At 43.6% G+C, this 24,020-nt stretch overlaps 1 protein-coding gene across 2 annotated transcripts; it reads right to left on the bottom strand.

Annotated features, from left to right (window-relative positions):
* Positions 1 to 22,793, bottom strand: LOC120302353 (TBC1 domain family member 15-like). Of its 2 annotated transcripts, XM_039330586.1 has the most exons (12): positions 22,642 to 22,793; positions 22,279 to 22,392; positions 15,079 to 15,278; positions 12,215 to 12,394; positions 11,997 to 12,082; positions 10,157 to 10,260; positions 9,103 to 9,170; positions 7,731 to 7,877; positions 6,187 to 6,277; positions 3,629 to 3,753; positions 1,508 to 1,652; positions 1 to 293 (listed from the first exon to the last, which is right to left on the bottom strand). In XM_039330586.1, exons 1-12 carry the CDS (start codon positions 22,704 to 22,706, stop codon positions 242 to 244), a joined length of 1,377 nt encoding a protein of 458 aa, XP_039186520.1. In that variant the 5' UTR covers positions 22,707 to 22,793; the 3' UTR covers positions 1 to 241. The 2 variants fall into 2 exon arrangements, with proteins under 2 accessions (XP_039186520.1, XP_039186521.1); XM_039330587.1 differs by lacking the exon at positions 22,642 to 22,793 and having other exon boundaries at positions 15,079 to 15,319; positions 22,279 to 22,311.
* Between the last annotated feature and the right edge of the window lie 1,227 nt (positions 22,794 to 24,020).

The raw sequence follows: 24,020 nt of genomic DNA, 5'->3' as shown, positions 1-24,020 counted from the left end.
CTGTGTTGTAAGGTACAGATTTTTATGTGAAAAGATGTCTGAAGTTCTTTGTTCACTTATTAAGAGGCCTAGACAAAATATTAACTTGTTACGTTTTATAACTTCAATTGGAAGTAGTTCTCAAGAAGCTGTTATCTCATTTCGTCCAGCAGAGGGTGCTCAAGCTCATTTCCCTACCCCCCCCACCAGGATGTTCTTGTCAGCGTCTAGAACAGAGCCCTGCTTTCCTGGCACACGACGTTCATGGCCGCTCATCCCCATGCAGCATGTTCAGCTGAAGTCTGCCTTGCATCCTGTGAGAATATTGAAGCAACATTGGTCACAGTGGAGGAAAATTCTGCATCACATCCCTTGCAGGGAACGGTATAGTTATTGCATTCCCAGAATGCTGGATCCATCTAGCCAGACTTCTGTGTTTGCCCCTGGTGCCCTTGGCTGGATTTATTTGGAAGCAGGCCCTAAATCACATGTCTTCAAATTTGGCCCTTTTATGATTTGTGGACTTCAACTCCCAGAATTCCTCAGCCAGTGTGCCTGGCTGAGGAATTCTGGGAGTTGAAGTTCACAAGTCATAAAAGGGCCAGGTTTGAAGACCCTTGCCCTAAACTAAGCTGCAGCCAAGCTCTTACAAGGTGGAAGCGCCATCCGATCCCAAAGCAAGATATCCATGTGACATCAAGATCAACATCAATTCCCTTTGTCGGCTAATACTGTACTGAGCTTTATATGTCCCATCCAAACAGCTCATTTCTGGTCTGGTCTGGTCTGGTCATCTGTCCCCTCCTCTTTGAAAATGTTCCAGTTGTGCTGTTCCACAGGTAAAGAAGGAAGCAGATGATCAGATCTGAGAAGGGATGGGTTATGGAAGAGTTTTGTCAGCTGATGGGATCTGGTGTGAGCATGATTTGCCCTGGGCCATTACACAACAGCACCTGGCTTTTAAGGGATGCCTTTATTTGGGGAGAGTCTTACAGGTTGTGCCTCTTTCTGCAGAATGGCAGGAAACCACCTGGTTCATTTTTAGCAGTAACTGATAAGAGAGGATGTCCGAGGGGTGGGGGATGGCAGCGCATAAACAATGGGCTCAAGACCATAGACTGCTCATTTTGATTTTAAATGGAAATGGTTTGAAATGGACTTCCTGCATCCTGAGTCACCTGCCCATTTACTCTAACCACAACCACTTTGGTGACTCTAGGAAGCTGCTAAAGCTGGAGTCAACCCTGATTCTGGAATGTGATATGTCTGAGTAAGGGATGTAACACTGGCCTTATTTAAAGGACTGTTGTGTAGGTGATTGACACAATGTGCATGGGGTACTCAACTTTCTGCAAACACCACCAAAAGGGCCCAATAAGGACTGGATTTCTGCATTACACATCTCCCAAAATGCATTGGCGAACTTTCCCTTTTGCACAAAAAAGGGGTCCTGAACTTTAATTTGATTGGAGGAAATCGAATCCGTTGGGGGGGGGGGAAACCCTGCCCTTTCAGGCCACTTGCCTACCTTTGTGTGAATAGGAAAAAGTCATTGACATCCTGGTATTGAAGCAGCTGCTTCCGGTTCTGGATTAGGACTGCAATGCAAAGTAACACTTCAAACGTAATCTCATCCCGATCCACGGAGGTGATAGGAGCTGGTGCCGCCACACCTATGAACAGAGAACAGGATGAGTTTGACAAGACCTTCTCCTGAACCGAGCCTGATTTAAGATCAGTTTTGGAAGACATCTGGAAGGAAGAGATGTGGGTAGCAATCACGGGAGTGGGGAAGAGTGGGATCTGGGTTTTCGTTTCTTGGTCACCTTTCCTTTGAGGAAACTAGCAACGTTCTGTCTGCTTCTAGAGCTAAAGCAAAAGTTCTACAACATTTAGTAGGAACCAATATCCTGCTCCCAAATCTACATATGTGGACTCAAAGGCAATTTTTACTTACCAAGATAGCTAGTTGAAGGCAGAAAATCAAAATGTCATCAAAATGATAGGGGCATTTTGGGTATTTTTTAATCTGAGATTATTATGTGTTATGTTTGATGTGAAAGCTATCATCAATTCCTTTGATCAATCATAATACATAATCCAATTACAAAGATGGGAATAAAATTTCTATGTGTCTTTGTGGCACATGATTTATCCATACAAAAATCTAAAAACTTGAATGTCACAGAGTGCCTGTTACTAACTATGCCCTGAATATAGTATACTATATACTATAGTGTAATATACTATTATAGTATACTATACTATATTTAGGGCATATACTATAATATAGTATAATACTATACTAACCATGCTCTGAAAAGAAGGTCAAACTATCTTTTAAATAAAGTCCCAAAGGTGCTTTTTTTCAAAGGCATCTGGACTTTCTTTTCCCTTGAAGACATTTTACTTCTCATCCAAGAAGCTTCTTCAGTTCTCTTGGATGGGAAGTGAAATGTCTCCAAGGAAAAACAAAGGAAGGCCAGTTGCCTTTTGAAAAAGCACCTTTGGAACAACCATGGCCTGGATGACTGGCTGAGAATCTCCACAGACCTTTAAACAAACAAACAAACAAACAAACATTAAATTAAAAATTATATAAATAATTAAATAAATAAAGGTTTTATATGTTTTAAGCACAATTAATAAGAGTTGCCTATTAAGGATTTACTCAAATGTCCTGCTATAAGTCAGCTGCCTTGTCCTACCTAGTGAGAGGGCCTCATAAGTGGGACCTAAACCCACTTACATTTTCTCTTGTGCTAAAACAACAGTGGCCTGTCTATGCCATTCCAGTATCACATATGATCCTGCACATAAGCAGCTCTTTGCGACTTGGAGTATCAGCAGTGTTAAGGATAAGCTTGGTTTAAAAGAATCTTATCTTCAAATCTTTTGACTTGAACTTGAAGCTTCATTTCTTATCTTTTACAAAATGATCCCTCCCATCTAAAATTTGAGAACGTGAAGGATCCACCACTTCTTTCTGCTGTATGTTTGAATTATGTCCCAAATCAGCCCTCCCTAACCTGGAGCTCCAGGTGTGTTAGACTACATTTTCAAGTTTTCTTTTCATTTTCTTAACCATAATAAAAAACACTTTAACTTTGAATCTAATCCACATGATGTCTTGACTTACTTCTGCAATGACTTACAACCATAATTCTGGGCTCAATTATAGGTGTACGTTGAGGACTTACCTATGATGAATTTTGATAAGCAATTGCAGCTTAGGGCGATAGTTTATTCTTTAGGCTCTTTGCAGCCTAACCTATCAAAGGCTCTTACCTCTTACTTAATTTTGTGCCTTTGGGCTTCCTGGAACGGCATCTGAGAGCTCAGCTCCTGTTGCTGAGCATTTAACAATAGCAATAATACTTAGACTTATATACTGCTCCATAGTGCTTTACACTACAGCACTCTCTGAGCGATGTACAATCTCAGCATATTGCTCCCAACAATCCTCCTTTTACCAGCCTGGAAAGGATGGAAGGCTGACTCAACCGTGAGCCTTGCCAGGATCAAACTCCTGGCTGTGAGCAGAGTTTGCCTGGAATACTGCATTCTAACCACTGCACCACCCAGGCTCTTTAGGGTAGCTCTAGCTTGAGATGATGTGGATCTCTCTTCCGCATGGAGAAGTGCTCACCTTCCCTGCGTGTCCGCCATATCCAGGCACCAAAGTTCATCTTTCCAGACTCCAAAGCGCTGATTTCCAAGACTCTCACAGCATCTGAGTGTTCTAAGTCCTTCTGGAAAAGCAGCAGCAGCCACCTGAGATGGAGGTAGGAGAGCTGTGGCAGAAGCCGAGAAAAAGAGCTTGCCGTCCTAACCTCTCCCTTGACCAAGACCCCAACCCACTTTCCCATCTATAGATGCTTTCTCAGCCAATCATGTCTGCTGCGAAAAGCTTGCTGGGTTTGACCCAAGCATTTATTTTGAATATTATGTTCCAAAGAAGGTAAGAGGTCTCTCAGGATGGACAGACTGTATTTCTTCCACTGTTTAATTGTCAGATCTGAAATGAGAGGGCAAGGCTTTCATGTCTAGGACCTAATTATTTGTGACGAATGCTACATCCCTTGTAAGTGTGAGGACAGCTGCAAGTCACTTTTCCCCGGTGCTGTTGTAACTTTGGGCGGTCACTAAACGAATGGGTGTAAGTCAAGGACTACCCTTACTGGACCAGTGAAGGCAATTTAAGGCTGGAATGGGTTAAGCCATCTCATGAGGGCTGCAGCAGCAAACCAATGTTTCTGGGATATGCTATTCTTACGTGCAAACGGAGCCAAGGCCTCTGTTTGCAAACGAGAGTAGTTCTGCCTGATTAAAAGAGACTCAGGCCAGGTGCCCATTAGGGGGTCCTTACACCCAACTGTTGGAATTTTGGATACTTCTTCCTCCTCCAGTTTCTTTTTTTCTACTCCGCCCTCTCCCCCCCACCCCCAATCACGCTCCTTTTGATCATCCTGCTTTGCCAGGAAGCAGCAGAGACATTTCCCCAGACCCCCACCCCCACCCCCACCCCCTGCTTTCTGTTCTAATATCTTCCATGTGAAAAATCAAGATAGTGGCTGCACAGCTGCTTATCTCTGCGATGCTTTTTTTTAAACAAAGTTACTTTTTTGTAATTAAACGTTTTTCAGGATTTTAAATAGGTGAAAAGAATGACCAAAGCATGTTCCTCCCACTGTATAACTCAGATGGGAAAGAAAGAGCGAGAGAGCAAGAAAGGACGTGTGTGTGTGTGTGTGTGTGTGTGTGTGTGTGTGTGTGTGTGTGTGTAAGCCAAGGGGCCAATTGTGGGAAAAGCAAACACATAGGACAGGACTTCGTCTAAATTTGTTTAGAAGAAGCCTGCATGCTAGATTTTATTTTACTATAAACTGCTCTGAGTTACCTTCTGGTAAGATAGGCGGTCAATAAATTTAATAAAATAAAAATAAATAAATAGATTTAGGAGCCTTCCGCAGTGTGGGACCTGGGAACTTGTATTTATACCTAGTGGTCTAGCCCTAATAGTACCTCTACCCTGCTCAGTTGCTGGCATCTGCCTTTTATGGCATTAAGAAACACAGATGAGCTGTCTTACAGCAGATGGTGGCAACTAGGTAACCACGTCTAATATCAGGAAGCAAATTTAAGCCTGCCTTCATATTCAGAAAGGAGACCACCAGGAAATCCAGGGCTATTGGCTACACAGGAGTTAAAAATATCCTGTCAAGTACTGGGAAAATCAGGAGATCCAGTTCAAATGAGTATTAATATTTATTACAAGTTTAAGCTCTCTACAAGAATCTGAACTACTAACGGTCCAGGCAAATTGATAATAGATAAGAGTCACAGAAATTCAGGGTGGGTTGAACTTAGATCTCTTTTGGGCACGCAGGGACTCATGACTGACGATGCATTTGACCCCTCCCCACGGCTCAGCCTGGTCATCTCTTACATATCTCAGAGTGAAGCAGAGGCAAATCACTTTTGTATCTGTAGAGGACAGAAGGAATGGCCTTGGAGGACAGAGGAAGAGCTGCTACCAAGGCAACAGTGAGATAAACAGGGTCTGAGCCCAAATCCAAAAAGTAACTTGAGAAAACATCTCAGACAAAGCCCCTCCCTAGCTCACATGGAGATAAAGGGTGGGAAGGGGAAACATGTTCAGGCTTGCAAAATTCTGAATGCATTCCTTGACCTGTGTGGCATTGACTTCCTGGTCTGATGTACCTTGTTAGGTTGATAGTATCACTGCTAAGCAAGCAATAAATGACTTTTTGAGCGATGCTTTACTGTACCTTCCAAATAAAAAAGACTGACAGGTACCTCCTCAGTGCAAATCCTTCCCTTCCAGAAGTGTCAATTAGAACTTTTGTTACATACATACATGCATACATACATACATACAGTACATACATACATATATGGCATATATATGTTGTGTATATATATTGTGTGTATATATTGTATATATATTGTTTAAATTGCATGTAGGCAAGTTATAGATTACAACTTCTCTGCTGCCAAATTTGGTGACCTCTAGCTGCAACCTTCTGCATCCTGCATCCTGCTAGCATAGGCAGTCCCAGAGATGATGAGAATAGTAGATAGGCCTTCTGGAGACGCAAGACTGGGGGGAATGCTACCCTACAAGCAGGTGGAGGGCAGTTTGTCAGCTCCTGCTATACCAGATGGAAGGAAATGGATGTTTACCTGAGGCAGAAGAGCAGCTTTTCCTTGGAGACGTTCTCAATGTGATCATAGAGCTCGGGGTCCACGTGCTTCAGAAGTTCCTCGCAGATTTCTGTATGGACACGACAAGAGAGGATCATCCTTTTTTTCAGCATGACTCGATGTCACCTCTCTGCCCAGAGAAGGCTCAGAACTGGAGTGTTGCTCACAAAGACCCCGATTGGCCTACATTTCTCACACTTCAGGTAAAGGGGGTTTGCTTGCCCAGTTGTGCCAGGACAATGCTTCTTGACCATTGCTTTTCCATTGGAGATTCAGGCTTGGCAGGTGGCACACATTAACAAACATTAGCCCTTTGGCATGTCTGTTCACTTATACAGGTTGCAAAGCTCATATTTTCTTGACACAGATTTTTTTTTAAATCGTTAAATTCACACAACCTTGCCTGAGATACCATTTTATCTTTCCAAAGCTGAACATACATTGCAAGTCAATGCCTGCAGCCAGTGTCTCAACATCTAATAATCTTTCCCACTCTCTCTTGTAATCTCTCTTCCACCTGCTCAAAAATTACCTGCTTGATTTTCTCTTGCCTTCTCAAAGGCAGCTATAGTTAAAACAAGGCTAGACCAGGGATTGTGGGTTTTTTTGCTCCCATTGTGAAAATGTCTTTCTTTTCATTTTGATGATACAGATACGACCTACCAGGGTTGGCTTAGTATACATAGCTATGCATTTTTTCCCCCACAACACATAGATGTTGATTTCTTTGTGTGCTCACTTTTGGTTTTTAAAAAAGAAACCTATTTTGAGACTTGCAATGACAAGTCTTAGGGCAGGGGTAGGCAACCTTGGCTCTTTTATGACTCGTGGACTTCACCTCCCAGAATTCCTGAGTCAGCCATGCTGAGGGGAAAGAGAGAGGTTTCCATGCTGAGCCATGCTGGCTCAGGAATTCTGGGAGTTGAAGTCCATGAGTCATAAAAGAACCAAGGTTGCCTACCCCTGTCTTAGGGCCTCTCCTCACTTAATCACAGCACAGACAAGCCCTGGCAACACCCTTTGTCTCTTGTGCCCCCCCATGATATTGCTATCAATATCAAGACCTTAAATCACCCTTAGCCATGCATTATAGGAGTTGTATTTTCCCTTTAATTTTGACACTGTCTCGGGGCAGCCTAGGATGAATGAAATCTGTTAGGCGTCTCCACTCATAAAGAGAAGTTTTGTGAATGTAATGACTGAGCAGGATAGGGAATGGCAAGAGGGACAACACGTTTTACCCTGTTATCATCTTAAGCCAATATTCCAGAATAGATAAAGAGCATTTTAACTCTTCAGTGGGGAAGTTTCCTAGGTGGTTTTGCAGCCAAAATATCAGCCAATGGCCATTTTCCACAATTCATTTCTTCTGCAAACTTGCAAGAAGCATCCTCCTCTCCTTCCCTTGAATGTTTTGCTGAAGAGAAGGCATAGTGATTGCATCAGCCAGAGTGTTTCCAATCAGTAAAGCTGCTTTGTAAAGGTTACATCTGTTTCCACCCCTCTATTTTCCATCCACTCACGTATCTTCCGACGGACACCCGTGGTGGTGAAGCCCCATGCAGACCGTCGCATGTATCCTACAAAGCACCAAAATGCCTCTGTCTCACTGTCCAGGGTCTCTAAGAAGCGGCTAGCAAAGTAATGCATCCCCCGGCAGTATCCAATCTCTAAGAATTAGGAGAGAACAAAGCAGAAAGAGGGAAGAAGGGGAAGGAATATTCATGACCACTCATTCAGAATTTAGCTTCAGACCACTTTGTAGCTTTGGAAAGCTAAGCAGGGAGCCACTGTGGAATTCCGCTGTCATTGGCTAGACTGAGAAATGGAAAAACATCTGGGAAGAGGGTGATGGCAAAGCAGTTACATAACACAGCCGTGAAATGTGCACAAAGGCAGTCACCAAAAGTTGAACTTGATTCCAGAGTATCCTTACCTGTGGTGAAATGTAGTCTGGATTCCCAGAAGGGAGGGGCTGCATTTCAGAGGGCAAAGAGACAGTGAAGTTTAGATAGTTTGGTTGGGAGAAAGAAAATGAAGGCTCCTCCTCCCTACTCATTTTGAGTATATCTTTAATGTGGCAAATAATTGCTTTTAATTTGGCAAGATTTTTGTCTACAGGTGAAGTGCAATAAAGGAAACTGCTCAGAAGTAATTTTATGTGCCTTTCTTGGGGCCTGACATCACCTTCTTTCTTTATGGCCAGCCTTTCCCCTGGTTCCACAGGTGTTAAAATGGTCAAGGTTGCCCCCCCCCTTGATCTAAGAGGAAAGAACAGAAATGAAGCAACTGCTTCAGAAGTTTATGGGTAGGGAATAGAGCTAGCCTAAGACAATTTGCTGCTTGAGGCCCACCCACCCACCTACCCAAATTTAACCAGTACATTAACGGATTAGCTGATTAGATTGGTGTCCTTCCCAGCACTGAGAGCCGCAGCTACTGCATTTTAGAAAGCATGCATAGATTGCCTTGCTTACTCTACAAGCACGTGTAGCCTAAGGTGGCTGGCACACTCTGCTCAGTGATGGAGCCAGCCCTGCGTGGGGAGAGACAGAGATAGGCTTTTGCGCATCCTGCATTATGCAACATCTAGCCAGCTCTGTGTGAAATATGGGAATGTTTAGCACAATATTCAGCAGATACCTCTGGAGGACAGATCTGTTCCTTCTTTAGACCTCCTTAAGAAAAGCCTTGCCTGCATCTATTTGAAAAATACTTTGAACTGGAAAGTATTTGGCACATTGAGAGGCCCATATAAATGATGAATGGTGGAACTGTTATGTGTCAGGAATAGAAAGAGGGGGAGGTGGGTGGAGAGAATAGGGAAAAAATAGGCCGCAAACTGATGCTGCCAGCTGCAGTTCCTGGAAGTACATTGTGCCGTGGTTTCCTCACCTTGGTGAAAGGCTGCAAACGTGATGAGAATATCTCGGAGGTAAAGCAGCTTCACTAGCCCTTCACGTCTGTAAAGAGAGAGGGGAAAGTCACAGGTGCTAGCTACAGTGGCAGGGACAGATCATTCATCTCCAAATAAGAAAAGACATGGGTTTGCACAGAGTTTGCAGATTATACAGTGGGCATGTGTGTTTCTGCATACATGTATAAATAATACTTAGAATCTAAGTAGAAATATAAATCAACGTTTGCTCAGGATTCTGCCGGAAGGTAACTAAGCAACTTCAAGCTTGTCCTTGTTTTGTTGTGGTAGTTTTTGGCACAGATAAACTGAGGCTGTCCTTTAAAAAAGCAATAAAGCATTTTGGAGACCAGGAAAACCAATTTGATTAAAGCAGTGGTTGTTTAAGGCAGGGGTGTTTAACTCTTTTAAGTGGCCTCTATTCAGAAAACTAGTAACTATATTAGAAGGTACAGGAGTAGGAAAATTAAGCATCCGATTATCTCTAGATACCCTGCCATGAGCAAGAGTAGATCACACTATAATTGCTTTTAATTAAAAAAAAAAACACGGTCAGGAAATACGACTTTAGATCACCTATACTGAATCTGTCTTGGCTGTAAGACTTCAGTTTTGAGTAATTTTGTTTTCTCCAAAGTAGAATGCAGGATAAATTTCAGCAAATAAAAGCACAGTAAAAAGATTCTGCATTTTCTGAAAGGGATAGGTAATCAAATCAGTTTGCAGTAAAAATGCAAATATTCTTCAAGATAATGCTTTTGTGTTTCTGATATGCCCATATTTTAATCAAGTAGGATTTGATAGATATTCCCACTTAACCCTGCACAAATTTTGATCTGTCAAGCCCAATGAAACCTGTCAGTTATTCAATTCACCAGTTGTTTATAAATGTTCTTCTTGTCTGGGTCTGGCAAAACAGGCTGGGTATTTTCAAATAGCAACTCAGCCTGAAAACGGAGAGTTTGCAAAATGGGCCTGGCAAACAGCTTTCTGTTTTAGCTTAGCTGCGGCTGAGGAAGGAGATGTTCTCACTGGAAGAAAGTCCGGTGTCGGTCAGTCCGGGGAATGTCAGCATCAATGTCTCTCAGTGCCTTTTGGAACTGTTGTTCATTAACGTATTGGAAGGATGCACTATTCTGGGGAAAGACAGAATATTAGTTTAGGCTTAGTGACTGAGCACACGCATTGCAAACCTTAGGTTCAAACCCAGCATTATCAGTAGGTAACATCCTGACTGGGAGACCATCTCTCAGTTGGTATCAACAACAGTGGACAAAATGAGCTAAATTAACCTCCCATGTTTTTATGTTTCATGCAAATGGGATGGTTTTTGTGCCCATTCTCTTATGCTTAACCTTTACGAGGTTGCAAAACTTTTGCCCCTTGACCATCACCTATTCTCATTCTTGCTGCCAAACAAACTCCACACTGATTCATATACATCCATTCAGACATAAAAAAAAAGCATAAAGGCCACAGGTGTATCTACAGGTAGTCCTTGACTTAACAACAGTTAGTTTAGTGACCATTCAAAGTTACAAGAATACTGAAAAAAGTGACTTATGACCGTTTTTCACACTTACAACCGTTGCAGCATCCTTATAGTCACAGTGATCAAAATTCAGACGCTTGGCAGCTGACTCGTTTTATGACGTTTGCAATGTCCCAGGGTGATGGGATCAACCTTTGCAAGCTTCTGATAAGCAAATCTAATGGAGAAGCCAGATTCGCTTAACAATCACATTACTAACTTAACAATTATAGTGATTCACTTAAGAACTGTGCAGTGGTGGCATTCAAATAGGTAAACAACCGGTTCTCTGTATGGATGCCGCTTCCGGAAGTCCATTCTGGGCCTGGGCAACAAAAAATTAGCTACCAGTTCTGCCGAAGTGGTGCGAACTGGCTGAATCCCACCACTGGAACTGTGGCCAGAAAAGTTATAAAATGGGGCAAAGTTCACTTAACAAATTTCTCACTTAGCAACATAAATTTTAGGGTCAGTTGTAGTTGTAGGTCAAGGACCACCTATATACGTCCATTCATTCTCACACATAAAACATCACAAACAAACACTGAAGACTTGCCTGGTGGGGATTTTGGAAAGATTTAAAGCAAGTCATGCATTTGTTTTGGTTACCACAAGTAATAATGAGGGGATAAGTGCATATTAACCTCTTTGCATTTTAAGGATTCCTTATTGTTAGGCAAAGATTTCTCAGCCAGATGGCTTACTAATGCAATGGATGTAACTCTCATCAGTCTCCCCAAGTTGGTCATTCTGGCTGGAGATTATGGAAGCCGTAGCCAACATAACTAAAGTTTTTGACTGGGAAAGGTGATCTTATAAAGGGGTAACACTACCCAGCAAATTAGATGCATTTTTTTGTCTGGGGGTAGAAAGTGAGGTCTTTTATATGCTGAAGTGAACTGCCAATACTTCAGAGCTTTTGTCCTTTGTGAACATTTTAAAAACTGACCCTGGGGGGATCCATGTGGCTTTCTTGGAAGGGTAGTGTAGATCTGGGACAGGGGTAGGCTAACTTGGCTCTTATGACTCCTGAACTTTTCTCCCCCCCCCCTCAGAAATGCTAACTTTGACTTTTCAGAGACCTTGGCCTCTGAATTTGGCCTTGATTGACAAGTTCATCAATATTTGGCATGGAAACCTCTAATTGTATAGGACTGCTGACTGGTTATAGGCATTCAGTGGTAAGTGGAAAATATGCACATGTCTAGCTTTAAAAAGAAAACAGCAAGCAGCTGAGATATGGACCAAACCAACAGACAAAATTATAAAAGGCAGTGTACAGCCAGTTTTCTAGTGGCTCCTCTTATTTTCAAGAAACATGCTTTCTGCTTTATTCCTCACCTCACTGTAGATATCTGTAGGTGGATTGGCTGCTTCCATTTCCCTCTGATCTTCATTGTGTTTCTGGATGGCCAAGGAAAGTTCAACTGCAGGCATAATGGAACAGTAGGATCACTTCATTGTCCGGGCAGGAGCCCTTTAAAAGGCGGAGCTCTGTTTCTCCACCCAGTAGGAGGAACCTAAGAGGACATAAAACTAACTGGAGAAGCAGCACTTACAGTCACACTGGGTCCTCATGGTGGCAGCCCAGGGGAAGCGCTGTTTCCATGAATGCTTCATCCATTGATACTGGGAAGCCATTTGCCGATCCAGCTCCTTCCTCTCTTCAGTTGTGGATTTCTCAGGGTACACACCAAATAGGAACTTCCAGGTGATTTTTCTTTCACTGGGATGTGTTCCTTGAGAGATTGATGATAGATTGATGATAGATAGATAGATAGATAGATAGATAGATAGATAGATAGATAGATAGATAGATAGATAGATAGATAGATAGACAGACAGACAGATATTCCCTGGGACATGTACAGGTATTCCTTGACCTATGACCACAACTGAGCCCAAAAATTCTGTTGTTAAGTGAGACAGTTGTTTAGTGAGTTTTGCCCAATTTTACAACCTTTCTTGCCACAGTTGTTAAGTGAATCACTGCAGTTGATAAGTTAGTAACCCGGTTGTTAAGTCAATCAGGATTTGCCATTGACTTTGCTTGGCAAAAGGTGATCACATGACCTTGGGACACATCAATGGTCATAAGTATGAGCCAGCTGCCAAGTGTCTGAATTTTGATGACATGATCATGGGGGATGCTGCCAAGGTTGTAACTGTGAAAAATGGTCATAAGTCACTTTTTTCATGGCCGTTGTAACTTTGAAGAGCCACTAAATGAACTGTTGTAAGTCAAAGACTAACTGTAATTATGCCCCACATCCTACTGAAGATATTGAAAAATACTGATGGGGGGGGGAAGGGGGAACCAAGGAGAACAGAGTACTTTTTGCTCCAAATTTCCCTCTTCCTAGCTGCCAGAGGATGTGGTGCAGTATCCGATACTTTGAAAGCTGGTTTCAAAGAGTTGTCTTCAGCTGATGAAATTGCAAAATACTGTTTACACAGCTTGTACTGAGACTTTCTGCCAAATAGATTACCCTGGCACAGAACTTTTTCATTAATTCCAGATCTGTGCCCCATCTTCATTACACAGTTTCCAAACTATGCTTAAAACCTTTCTGTTTTGCTGCTTCCTCTGCTTGGAAAACAAATCTGTTTTCTGCAGGAACGAATACATTTGGTTTCCAACACCCTTGACTTCATTTCTACCATCTGTGAAAATTCATCCTGCTGGTACATTGATCTTAGTTCTCCCGTCCACCTACTTGTTTAGACAAAAGAAATCAAGTCACATATCAGGGTATGAGTGATTACAGGTTGATCACCACCCAAATATATGACGTTGGGGACATTTGGTCATTGTGTTACCGATGTTCTTGGGGCAGCTGGGCTACAGATTGAACTAGCAAAATACAAGAGCCTTTGCTGCAGGGAAGCACAAGGATATATCTTTGATAGCTCTATCTTGACTGCAGAATTTCAGGCAAGGGCTGGTATTTCTTTCTCATCCTTTGATGGCCACTTGGACATTTGCAACACAGCTATTTTTATGACCAAGTTGACACCGGAGAAGTTTTCTCTGCATTTCTAAATACCCAATCTGGGTTGTAATTCTGAAAGCCAGCTAAAATTATGGATCACAGCTGATTTTAGACTTTGATCGTGCTTTCCTGTTGGAATCCCTGTAGTCTGTGAATGTATTTTAAATTACAAAGCAAAACTGCTTATTCAGGGGTTATTTAGCATTCAAGGAATAATCATACAAGGTATGCTAAGCATGGTTTCTCACTTGAGAATAGGAAACAGCTTGCTAGCTCATACTGTTTTTTTCCAAACTAATCTTAGCATAGCCTGCAGCATTTTAAGGAACCAGCAAATATCTTACAAGGTGTTTTATCTGCCCAGTTCTAGACTCTAATACTCCAGTTGGCTTCTTCCAGGGATCCTCTCTGGATGCATAAGGGCTATAGCTCTCCAAATGCCTAGGCCACACTGGCTACGAACGTGGGTGACCCTAGTCCCAGCACACCTAGACAGCAGCTAATTGGGTAAAGTTCTTCCATGGAAACAGAGGTTGAGAGTACTCCTCAACTTACAAACACAGTTGAGCCCAACGTTTTGGTTACTAAGCAAGACGTTGTGAGTTTTGCCTCATTTTATGACCTTTCTTGTCACAGTTGTTAAGTGAATCACTACAGTTGTTAAGTTAGTAATATGCTTGTTAAATGAATCTGGCTTCCCCCATTGACTTTGCTTGTCAGAAGGTCACAAAATTGCGTGAACACCGTAACCATCACAAATATGAACCAGTTGCCAACCAGTTGATCATGTGACCATTGGGATGCTGCCACAGTTGTAAGTGTGGAAAATGGTCATAGGTCACTTTTTTCAGTGCTGTTGTAACTTTGAATAGTCAGTAAACGGATGGCTGTAAGTAAAAGACTATCTGTGTAACTGGGAAGTTTGATGCAACGACTGCCTGTTGTTTTAGTCTCAAGCAAGGTCTTCTTTTGCATACTGTTCCAACCCACACAATGCTTTGTAAAGCAAGGCCAAGAAGGACTGCTCTAGTTTCCCCTCCCTCCATAATGATAGCAACACCCCTGACTTCAACAAAGTGATGTAAATTATTCTAATATCTATCAGATTGAGGGTTTTAGCTGATGTCCTCCAGATGCCTTGAACTAAAATTTCCATAACACATCATGCTAATTAGAGCTAATAAGGATTTGTGATTTGATATATCTCTGAGGCACCCACACTTTCCTGAGTTTAATCTTCTGTTTTAAGATCTGTGGTCAACTACGGTATGTAATATTGGATTCATTGGATCATTCCTCCCCTCCTATCTCTCACACTAAAGAAAGAAGAAAAGCTTTCCGCTGACATTGGTCAGAACCAGCTCTGCTTTTTTGGTGTCTACTGGGACCTTCTCACCACAGAAATGACAAATATAAAACTCTGACTTTACCTCTCTCATAGACCAGCTTCCGCATATTAAAGACATCTAGCCGCCCGTCATTGTCAAACAAGCCGTAAATAGACTTAGAAGGCCCTGATGTTCTCCCTGTACCATCTTCCCTTGGCTGATTTGTAGGGCGATTCTTCTGATTAGCATCTTCTCTCTCTCTTTGATCCTTTTCTTGGAGTGCTGTGAGCTGAGCTTTCATTCTTCATTGGATCAAATAGGAAAACATGCCAAAACTGTTATACTGTAAAATCAAACCATGACTTGGAAAGTTTGTTTCAGAAATCTTTATGGAAGCATCCTGAATAGGAGCAGAAAAAGTACAACTAAAGCCAAGTTTCACTTCAGTGCAAATGATATGTATTTGAAATCCTCATCACTGTTTTTTATCAATTTACCCAAACAGCTGTATTTAAAGGCAGTTCAGTTCCAAAGAAAAGGCAGTTCGAGTGATGGAGTCCCCCAGCTGAGTTTATTTTTGTGCAAGGATGTTCGAAATTTATCATGTTGCCCCTATTAATAGTATGTAAAAATCTTCTAGCCAGTTTTTTTAGCTGTTGTTTTGCCTGTTGCTTATCAGCGTTTGGCTGTTTATCCATATAAAAAAATAAAAGTGTTTTAACTATTTGAATGGTACATTAATTTAAGTGCTTTTTAATGGAATGCAAGGAGAACTTTTAAAAATAACAGATTTAATAACTGGCAATCAAATTTGCAACAATTCAGTGAGCAATGAATATCTTTGGCAAAGTGAGTCCTTTTTAGATACAGCTGTATATTCTTTCCCTTCTGTACTTATTATCCTCCCCACTCTAGATGTTTAACTTGTTCCTAGAGCAGACATATCAAACACAAGGCTCAGGGGCCAGATGTGGCCCGCGAAGTGATTTCATGTGGTCCGCGAAGCCATCCTGGAAACAGAGGGAACGAGCCCCGCTGCCTTGGCCCTGGCCCTGGCTGCATTTCTTGCCTGTTTTTCTCCCTCCCTCATCTCAAATATTTTCCCACCACTCTGTACTTAGGAAGGAAGAAAAGAAAGAAGGAAAGAAGGAGAGGGAGATGTTGTGTTCTGAGCCTGCAAAAGCAGGCTCGGGATGTTGCTATAGTCCCGGGCTGTTGCAAGCTGCCCGGGACCAGACTAAGCGGTGCCAGCCTGCACGCATGCGCAAGGCGCGAAAGCGCGCCATTTTCTATTGTAACCTTTTTGCCCGGGGATCTATTTAATGTGAGAGAGGCCTGCGAGCCTCTGAGTTGTGTTGGAGTGAGCAGCAGAAGAATAAACAGTTGTTGGATACAGAATGCGTGCCCTTCTTCCGCCATTAACTTGAGGACTTAACACTGGCGACGAGGATGGGATGGCTTCCAAGCTAAAAGAAGAAAACTTGTAAGACTTACCCAAGGAGTCCTTGAGGAAAGGAAGACGGCGTTAAATTCAGCATCTGGCCTGCCAGTACAGCGTCACTGGAGGTAAGCTGGCTGATAGACCCCTTCCTAAACATAGAAGCAAGGATGGCGAAGATAGGACGGTTGTCCGAATTCAACGTTGCTCACCCAGAGAGATGGGAGTCCTATGTTGCCAGAGTAGAAAATTACTTCAGGGTGGATCAAGTTAGAGAAGATGGCTTGAAGGCCGCAACTTTGTTGTGTGTCTGTGATCAGGACGCGTTTGAAATTGCGGAAAATTTGGCGGCCCCTGCTCCTCTAGAGTCTGTAACGTATATAGACTTAAAAAAGCTATTAAAAGAACATTTCCAGCCCAAGATGTCTGTCATTGCGTGGAGACACACGTTTGAACAGAGGGATCAGAGAGCAGGTGAATCAGCCAAGGAATTCATTGCAGCCTTGAGAAGAGCAGCCAAACCCTGTGAATTTAAAGATTTAGAAGAAAGGCTGAGAGACCGTTTTGTATGCGGTTTAAGGAACAGAGACTTGCAACAGAGACTCTTTGCAAAAGAAGATATTTCGTTCAAGATGCTTTGAGAGAGGTAATGGCTAAAGAGGCAGCAGGTGGGGTGGTCAAGAACATGTGGCCCATCAGGAACAGTCCAGAAGCAGTTTCCGTGCACCATGAGGGAGTCCAAGAAGGATTGGAGAAAGATACTGAAGAAGAGGTGGATCGGCTTTACCAGTCCACGGAAAGGAAACAGAAGGAAAGCAAAGAAAAAGCTCCAGCTGCGTCCAAATGCTTCGGGTGTGGAGGTCGCCATAAGAGAGCCAACTGCAGGTTCCATTCCACCATCTGCAGAGCGTGTGGAAGGCAAGGCCACATAGCATCCGTCTGTCTGGGTCGTCAGAAGACACAATCTCGAGAAGAATTGCGTCTGAAAGGTACCAGGGTCCCCAGCCAAAATAGGGTGGGTTTCTGCGCATCGCGCAGAAGCATTTGCAGAACAGGCACAGACAAACCACTTAAAAAGAAGCTGTCACTCAAGGTGAGGTTGCAAGGGGTTCCTTTGGCCATGGAGCTGGACACTGGGTCCACTCTTTCAATTATTTCCATTCATACATTTAGGAAGATTTGCAATAGCAGTGGGTTCCAGGCCAAACTTAAGCCATCCAACATAATCTTAACAGATTTTCAAAATTCCAAGGTGTGTGTAAAGGGGGAGGCCACCCTTACAGTGCAGCACAAGGATTTTGAAGGTCCATTGGATGTGTTGGTTGTTGGGGGTGAACGGACGAGTCTTATAGGACTCGATTGGTTTGAGGCCTTGGGAATCCAGGTTACCTGGCTGCAAAATTTGCAAACATTGGGCCTAGCAGAAGTTTGCGAGGAGTTTGCAGATGTGTTTAGTCCACAGTTTGGGTTCTACAAGGGGCCTCCAGTTTCTTTGAGACTTGACCCCACCATCACACCCATTAGGGTTAAAGCTAGGAGAGTACCTTTTGCATTAAAAGGTAAAATTGATGCTGAGTTGAATAAATTGATCCAGCAAGGTATTTCAGAACCTGTAGATTCAAGTCCATGGGAAACCCCCATAGTCACGCCTCTCAAGGCTAATGGGGACATACGCATATGTGCAGACTACAAGTGCACACTAAACAAGGCACTGCAACAGCACGCATACCCCGTACCTGTAGTCAGACATATATTGGCCTTCCTCAAAGGGGGGCGAGTTTTTGCAAAGCTCGATCTGGCACAGGCATATCAACAGTTACCTGTTGATGAAGCAGCTGCTGAAGCACAGACTATTGTAACTCATAGGGTTGCATTCAAGGTCAAGAGACTGCAATTTGGAGTAAATGTAGCCCCTGAAATATTCCAAAGTATCATGGAGAGTACACTTAGGGGTATCCCTGGAGTTTGCCCCTATTTTGATGATGTCCTTATTGCTGGAGAATCCACTCAGAATTTAGCAGAGAGATTGAGGGCTGTTTTGCTTCGTTTCCAAAGAGCAGGCCTAAAATTAAAAAAAGACAAGTGTAAGATAGGAGTCACTTCTACAGATTTCTTGGGATTCGAATAGATGCCCAAGGTATTCACCCTGCTGCATCTAAATTGAAGGGTATACTGCAGGCTCCTAGCCCCAAGTGAACTGCAGGCTTTTCTAGGTCTCTTGAATTTCTACAACGCTTTCCTACCTCACAAAGCTGCTGTGGCAGAACCACTACATAGGCTTATAGACAAGCAGACAGTTTGGCAGTGGTCTAAAGTCCACAAAAAGAGCTTCAATGAGGTCAAGGCCTTGCCTACCTCCAATGATGCGCTTGCACATTTCAATGAAAAATTGCCTGTCTGCATCGCTTGTGATGCATCTCCTTACGGGGTGGGAGCTGTACTTAGCCATTTGAGGACTGATGGAACTCAGGTTCCTGTAGCGTATTACTCCAGGACTCTATCTTCTGCTGAGCATAATTACGCTCAAATAGACAGGGAAGCATTGGCCATAGTAGCAGGAGTTAAGAAATTCCATGATTTTTTATATGGCCGACATTTCACGGTCTACACAGACCATAAGCCCCTGTTGGGGTTGTTTACAACAACAAACAAACCCCTCATATTATTTCTCCTAGAATGCTGAGATGGTCTATTTTCTGTCAGCATATGATTATTCTTTGATTCACAAACCTGGTAAGGAAATGGGCCACACTGATGGCCTAAGCAGACTAACTCTGAAACTGGTAAAAGCAGACCCTGCTCCTGCCATCGATATTCTTTCCATTCAGGAGTTGCCTGAATCTCCCCTAAATGCCAGGGATGTGGCTGCAGAAACAGCCACAGACCTCACTCTTACACATGTGCTTTCATGGGTTTTGTCTGGATGGCCTGAGAGAAGTCCAGGTGCTGAGTTCCAAAGCTTCTGGCTCAAGAAGTATGAGTTATCCACCTTTAAGGGTTGCCTGTTGTGGGACAGCAGAGTAGTTATTCCTACCTCACTGAGACCTAGAATCTTGGTCTCTCTGCATGAGGGTCATCCTGGCATTGTCAGGATGAAAGCACTTGCGTGCAGCCATCTATGGTGGCCTGGGTTAGACAAGGATATGGAGGCCCAGGTGCACGGATGTCACTTGTGCCAGTGCTCACGGCCAGAAATGCCTCAGGCCCCTGTGCATAGGTGGGAGGAAACACATTCACCTTGGTCCAGAATGCATATAGATTATGCTGGGCCCTTTCAGGGGCAATTCTTCTTGGTCCTTGTTAATAGCCATTCAAAGTGGCTGGAAGTTGTTCCTGTTTCCTCTATTACTACTGCCAGGACCATCCAGGTATTGAGAGGAATTTTTGCAGTACACGGCCTTCCAGATGTTCTGGTTTCAGATAACAGTCCTCAATTCACTTCTTCTGAGTTCCAGGCTTTCCTGCAGGCCAACATGATCTGTCATGTGACTTCAGCCCCTTTCCACCCTTCCACCAACGGTATGGCTGAATGAATGGTGCGCACCACCAAGGACACCCTCAAGAAACTGACTTACAGTGACTGGCATCACAGGTTGGCAGATTTTCTTCTTGCACACTGCACCACACCTTGTACTTCCACTGGGAAGAGCCCAGCAGAACTCCGCTGGGGTCGCAGACTGATAACTAAACTTGACAGGTTGCATCCTGACAGGGTGGCACCTATGGTGTCACAGCCACGGGCACCAAGGTGTTTGCAAGTGGGCTCTCTGGTTTGGACCCAGAACTATGGGCCCGGTCATCTTTGGATTCCAGCTGTGGTCTGCAAGGTCTCGACCGCTGTCTTACGAGGTGTCCTTGGACGACGGCCGCGTTCTCCGGCAGCACATTGATCAGCTGCGTACGAGACTGAACTCTTCCTCTTCCACTCCTGGGTTTTCTCTGGGGGGAAGGGGGTTATAGTATGCAAAGGGAAGGTCGTTGTCAGCAACCGGGGGTAAATGAAGAGGCAGGGGAAGGCCCCTCCCAAGGTTCCGCAAGTGTGCCCAACAGGAATTCATGGGAACAAGGAACAAGGCACACACCACTACTTACTCCAGCCAAGGAGTCACCCAGGGGGTACCCACACTATTCACAAACTCAATACAGCACTCCAGACAGGGAGACTAACCGGGAGCATCCAAACAACCCAAACCCTACTAAAGAACTGGCATCCACTCAAAGAAACTGGCCAAATGCTGCAATTGCTCCCAGAAGGAAATCAGTAAAAAAAGGGGGTAGTCAGAGAGGCAAATCCTGATTCTGGTACCTCCGGCACTGAATGGGGGGAATTAGGGTATTGGGGCACCTCAGAGACCCCAGACAACCCATCTACTGGGTTTGGGAGTGAGGGATTGTGTTCCCAAGATGGATCTATTGTGGACCTGGAGAATACCACAAACCCACAAAATACTGGGTGGGACTCAGAGGGTCCAGACAGCCTACACTCAGGCAGATCAACCAGGTATGGGGAGGGACAAAGTCCTGGTCTGCCAAGCCCGGTGGGCGAGCAAGCAGACCAGGCACCAGAACCCAGGTCACGGGGACCCCCAGGGCAACAAAGAGGGGGTAACCCGACACGAAAATCAAGGGTGTTCCCAAGATCCAAGGAGGTCGCAGCGGATTAAACACCCTCCTAAATACCTTAAAGAATATGTGAAGTTGCTGTCAAGCTAAGGGAAACTAAGGCAGATATACCTACTGCATGGTAGATTTGGAATTGTGTGTGTTAGGCATGTATTTCCAAAACGTTAGCACGGTACCATACAGAAGTGTGATAATGTAATAACATCCACAGTCCATGCATTTCAATGCTGGGTAAAATACCATGTCCCTTCAGGGAGGTCACTTATATCTATATCTGTATAGATTGGTTAAGTTTTATCCGGGGGGAAGGGGTGTTGTGTCCTGAGCCTGCAAAAGCAGGCTCGGGACGTTGCTATGGTCCCGGGCTGTTGAAAGCTGCCCGGGACCAGACTAAGCGGCGCCAGCCTGCGCGCATGCGCAAGGCGTGAAAGCGCGTCATTTTCTATTGTAACCGTTTTGCCCGGGGATCTATTTAATGTGAGAGAGGCCTGCGAGCCTCTGAGTTGTGTTGGAGTGAGCAGCAGAAAGATAAACAGTTGTTGGATACAGAATGCGTGCCCTTCTTCCGCCATTAACTCGAGAACTTAACAGGAGGGTCTGAGGGAAGTCCTGCCTTAGTCCGGTCCTGCTGCCCTTTTACCATCCCCTTGCCCCCTCCTCCTGGCCTATCCTGGGATTTCCCATCCTATTGCTTAGGAAGCTTTGGATACAAAGCCGGGTCTTCTCCCATGGAGATGGAATGGGCCTCCCTCTGACTTTACCCTGGTACCCATCATGAGTAACCTGGCTAAGGAGAGCAAGCACAGCAGCAGCAGCCTTGAGGAATAGGTAAGTGCAGCTGGGCGCCCCCTTGGGGAAGTGGGGCTGGGCTTGATGCCGCGGGTGCTCGAGGGCCAGGTTGGGCATTTGACCTCTGCTGCCCAGGGCTCCGGGCAGCCCGCACCACTATCCAGCCCCCCCCCCCCCACATGGCCTGAGAGGAACGGTGAGGTTCCTCAAGTGGACCATGCCTTGGCACTTGCCCTGGTGCCACCTCCTTCTGCCAGAGACCCTCAGATCTGTCCCACTCCTGTCCAGGCCCCCACAGGCCCCCTTGACGTGAACAATGTAGAGCTGGCCATGCCCACCCAGTAGGCCGCACCCACCCTGGCCACATCCACCCAGCCCCCAGAGGGCAACCGCAATGCTGATTCAGCCCTCAATGAAATTGAGTTTGACACCCCTGTCCTAGAGGTTCCCACCTGAAAAAGCATCTCCAACATGGAATCAATTGCAGTAGGCGGTTATTGGAAAGATGTTGAAATAACCTCTGGGCTTGGTATTCTGCAAATTGCAACAGGAGTGTAATGGTTTCTCTGTGGAAAATAAGTATTTGATTAGCTCTGATTTGGTGCAGAAATGACTTACTGCAGTGGTGAACAGACTTCGGGATTCGGATATCAAGTTCTCAATTAGTATAAGTTTAGGATTCATCAATCAAAACAAAAAGCAAAATAAGGTTTTTTGATCCATGACAAAAACTGTAAATTGGTCATTCCCAATCATATTAAAATACACACTTTATCAGTAGGTGAGTTGGTGGGAATTCTGGTTTTATAACTTACTGGGCTGTTTGAAACCAGCTCCATAGGAGCTGATTCACCAGATCTGTAGTCTGTATAACCTTCATCCCCCGCCTCCTGGTGCTGTAGGCATGGGAATTATGGATGGATAAACGTGATTTTCATGGTCCCGGATTCCTGTCTTACTTATCCACCTGCTTGTGTTAACATCTCTATCTAACAACATTAACAACATTATGGAATCTTCAATCTCCATGATGTCATAATGCCCCTTTCTGTTATAATAGACCCATCAAAGCACCAATTGTTTAGTTTTATAGTATATTTACTGATTTTTCTCTCTTCATTCTAATTACTGGTCCATAAAGGCTTGTTTCACAACCATATGTGGAAAAGGGAGTAATTTAAAAGCACAATTTGATTGTTTAGGATTAAAGACTGAGAAAATTAATGAAGGAGAAAGAGTAGTTTGGAACGTGGGACAAATTGCTATTTCATAAAGCAAAAAGTGCATCTTGGGAGGAAAAAGGGGGCATGGAAGAAAAGGGAAAAAGAGTGAAAGAAATTAGAGTGGGAGTAGGAACACTGAGAGAAGAAAAACTATGACTTATTTATGGAAAAAGAACTAGAGAACAGATTATCTCCCCGGATAGTCAATGGAATATGCAAATAAGAAAAGAAGATATGATGGCTGTTTGGAAGAGATTGAAAATAAGCAGATTATAGAGTGCCATAGAACTGTGTGGAATTGTGATAATGGGAGATATGAAAATGGATGCTAGGTAATATGATGAAGCAAAGAAACTGTAGATGACAAAATACTTATAAGAGGATGGTTTAGCAAAAAAACAAGGATATTGTATATGAAATAGAGAGAAAAGATTAATTGCAAACAACGTAGTCAAAAAGAAGAAGGAATAGTTAGAATTAAAAGGGACAGAGGAGATGCAGAATGTTTTTGAAAAGAATAAGCACCATCTGGGAAGCTAGCAAAAGGAGAAACAACTCTCTGATAGAGTGACTGGTATTAAAAATAACAGCGATGAAATGATATGGGATAAATTTGAATAATAATATTTAACTATATCAATCGCACATCAGTGGCTGTCATTGCTGAGATACACAAATGTTATTGGAGAAATATGGATGTCAATTTGCTTTTGCATAGTGGTTATGTGACTTATTTAATGTGTGTGAAGAGTTCATGTGTGGGTGATGATTAGAAGTATGTTAATATTGTTCCACTCTAAAAAGAAATGGCAGCAAAAGTGAATTACCTAAACTACAGGGGGATTAGTTTAAAAGTGCCTGGAAAGACATTTGTTAGAACTCTGATGAAAAAGATGTAAGTGATGACAGTGAACAAAATCTGTGAAGTACAATTTAGGTTTAAGCCGGACAGAATATCCAGACCACATTTC

This window comes from Crotalus tigris, unplaced genomic scaffold, assembly GCF_016545835.1.
Source record: "Crotalus tigris isolate CLP2741 ecotype Arizona unplaced genomic scaffold, ASM1654583v1 scf7180000024429.2167931701:2281839, whole genome shotgun sequence".
Lineage (NCBI taxonomy): Eukaryota > Metazoa > Chordata > Lepidosauria > Squamata > Viperidae > Crotalus > Crotalus tigris.
Note: the sequence above shows the minus strand (reverse complement) of the source record. Positions and strands in the feature narration are given on the sequence as shown.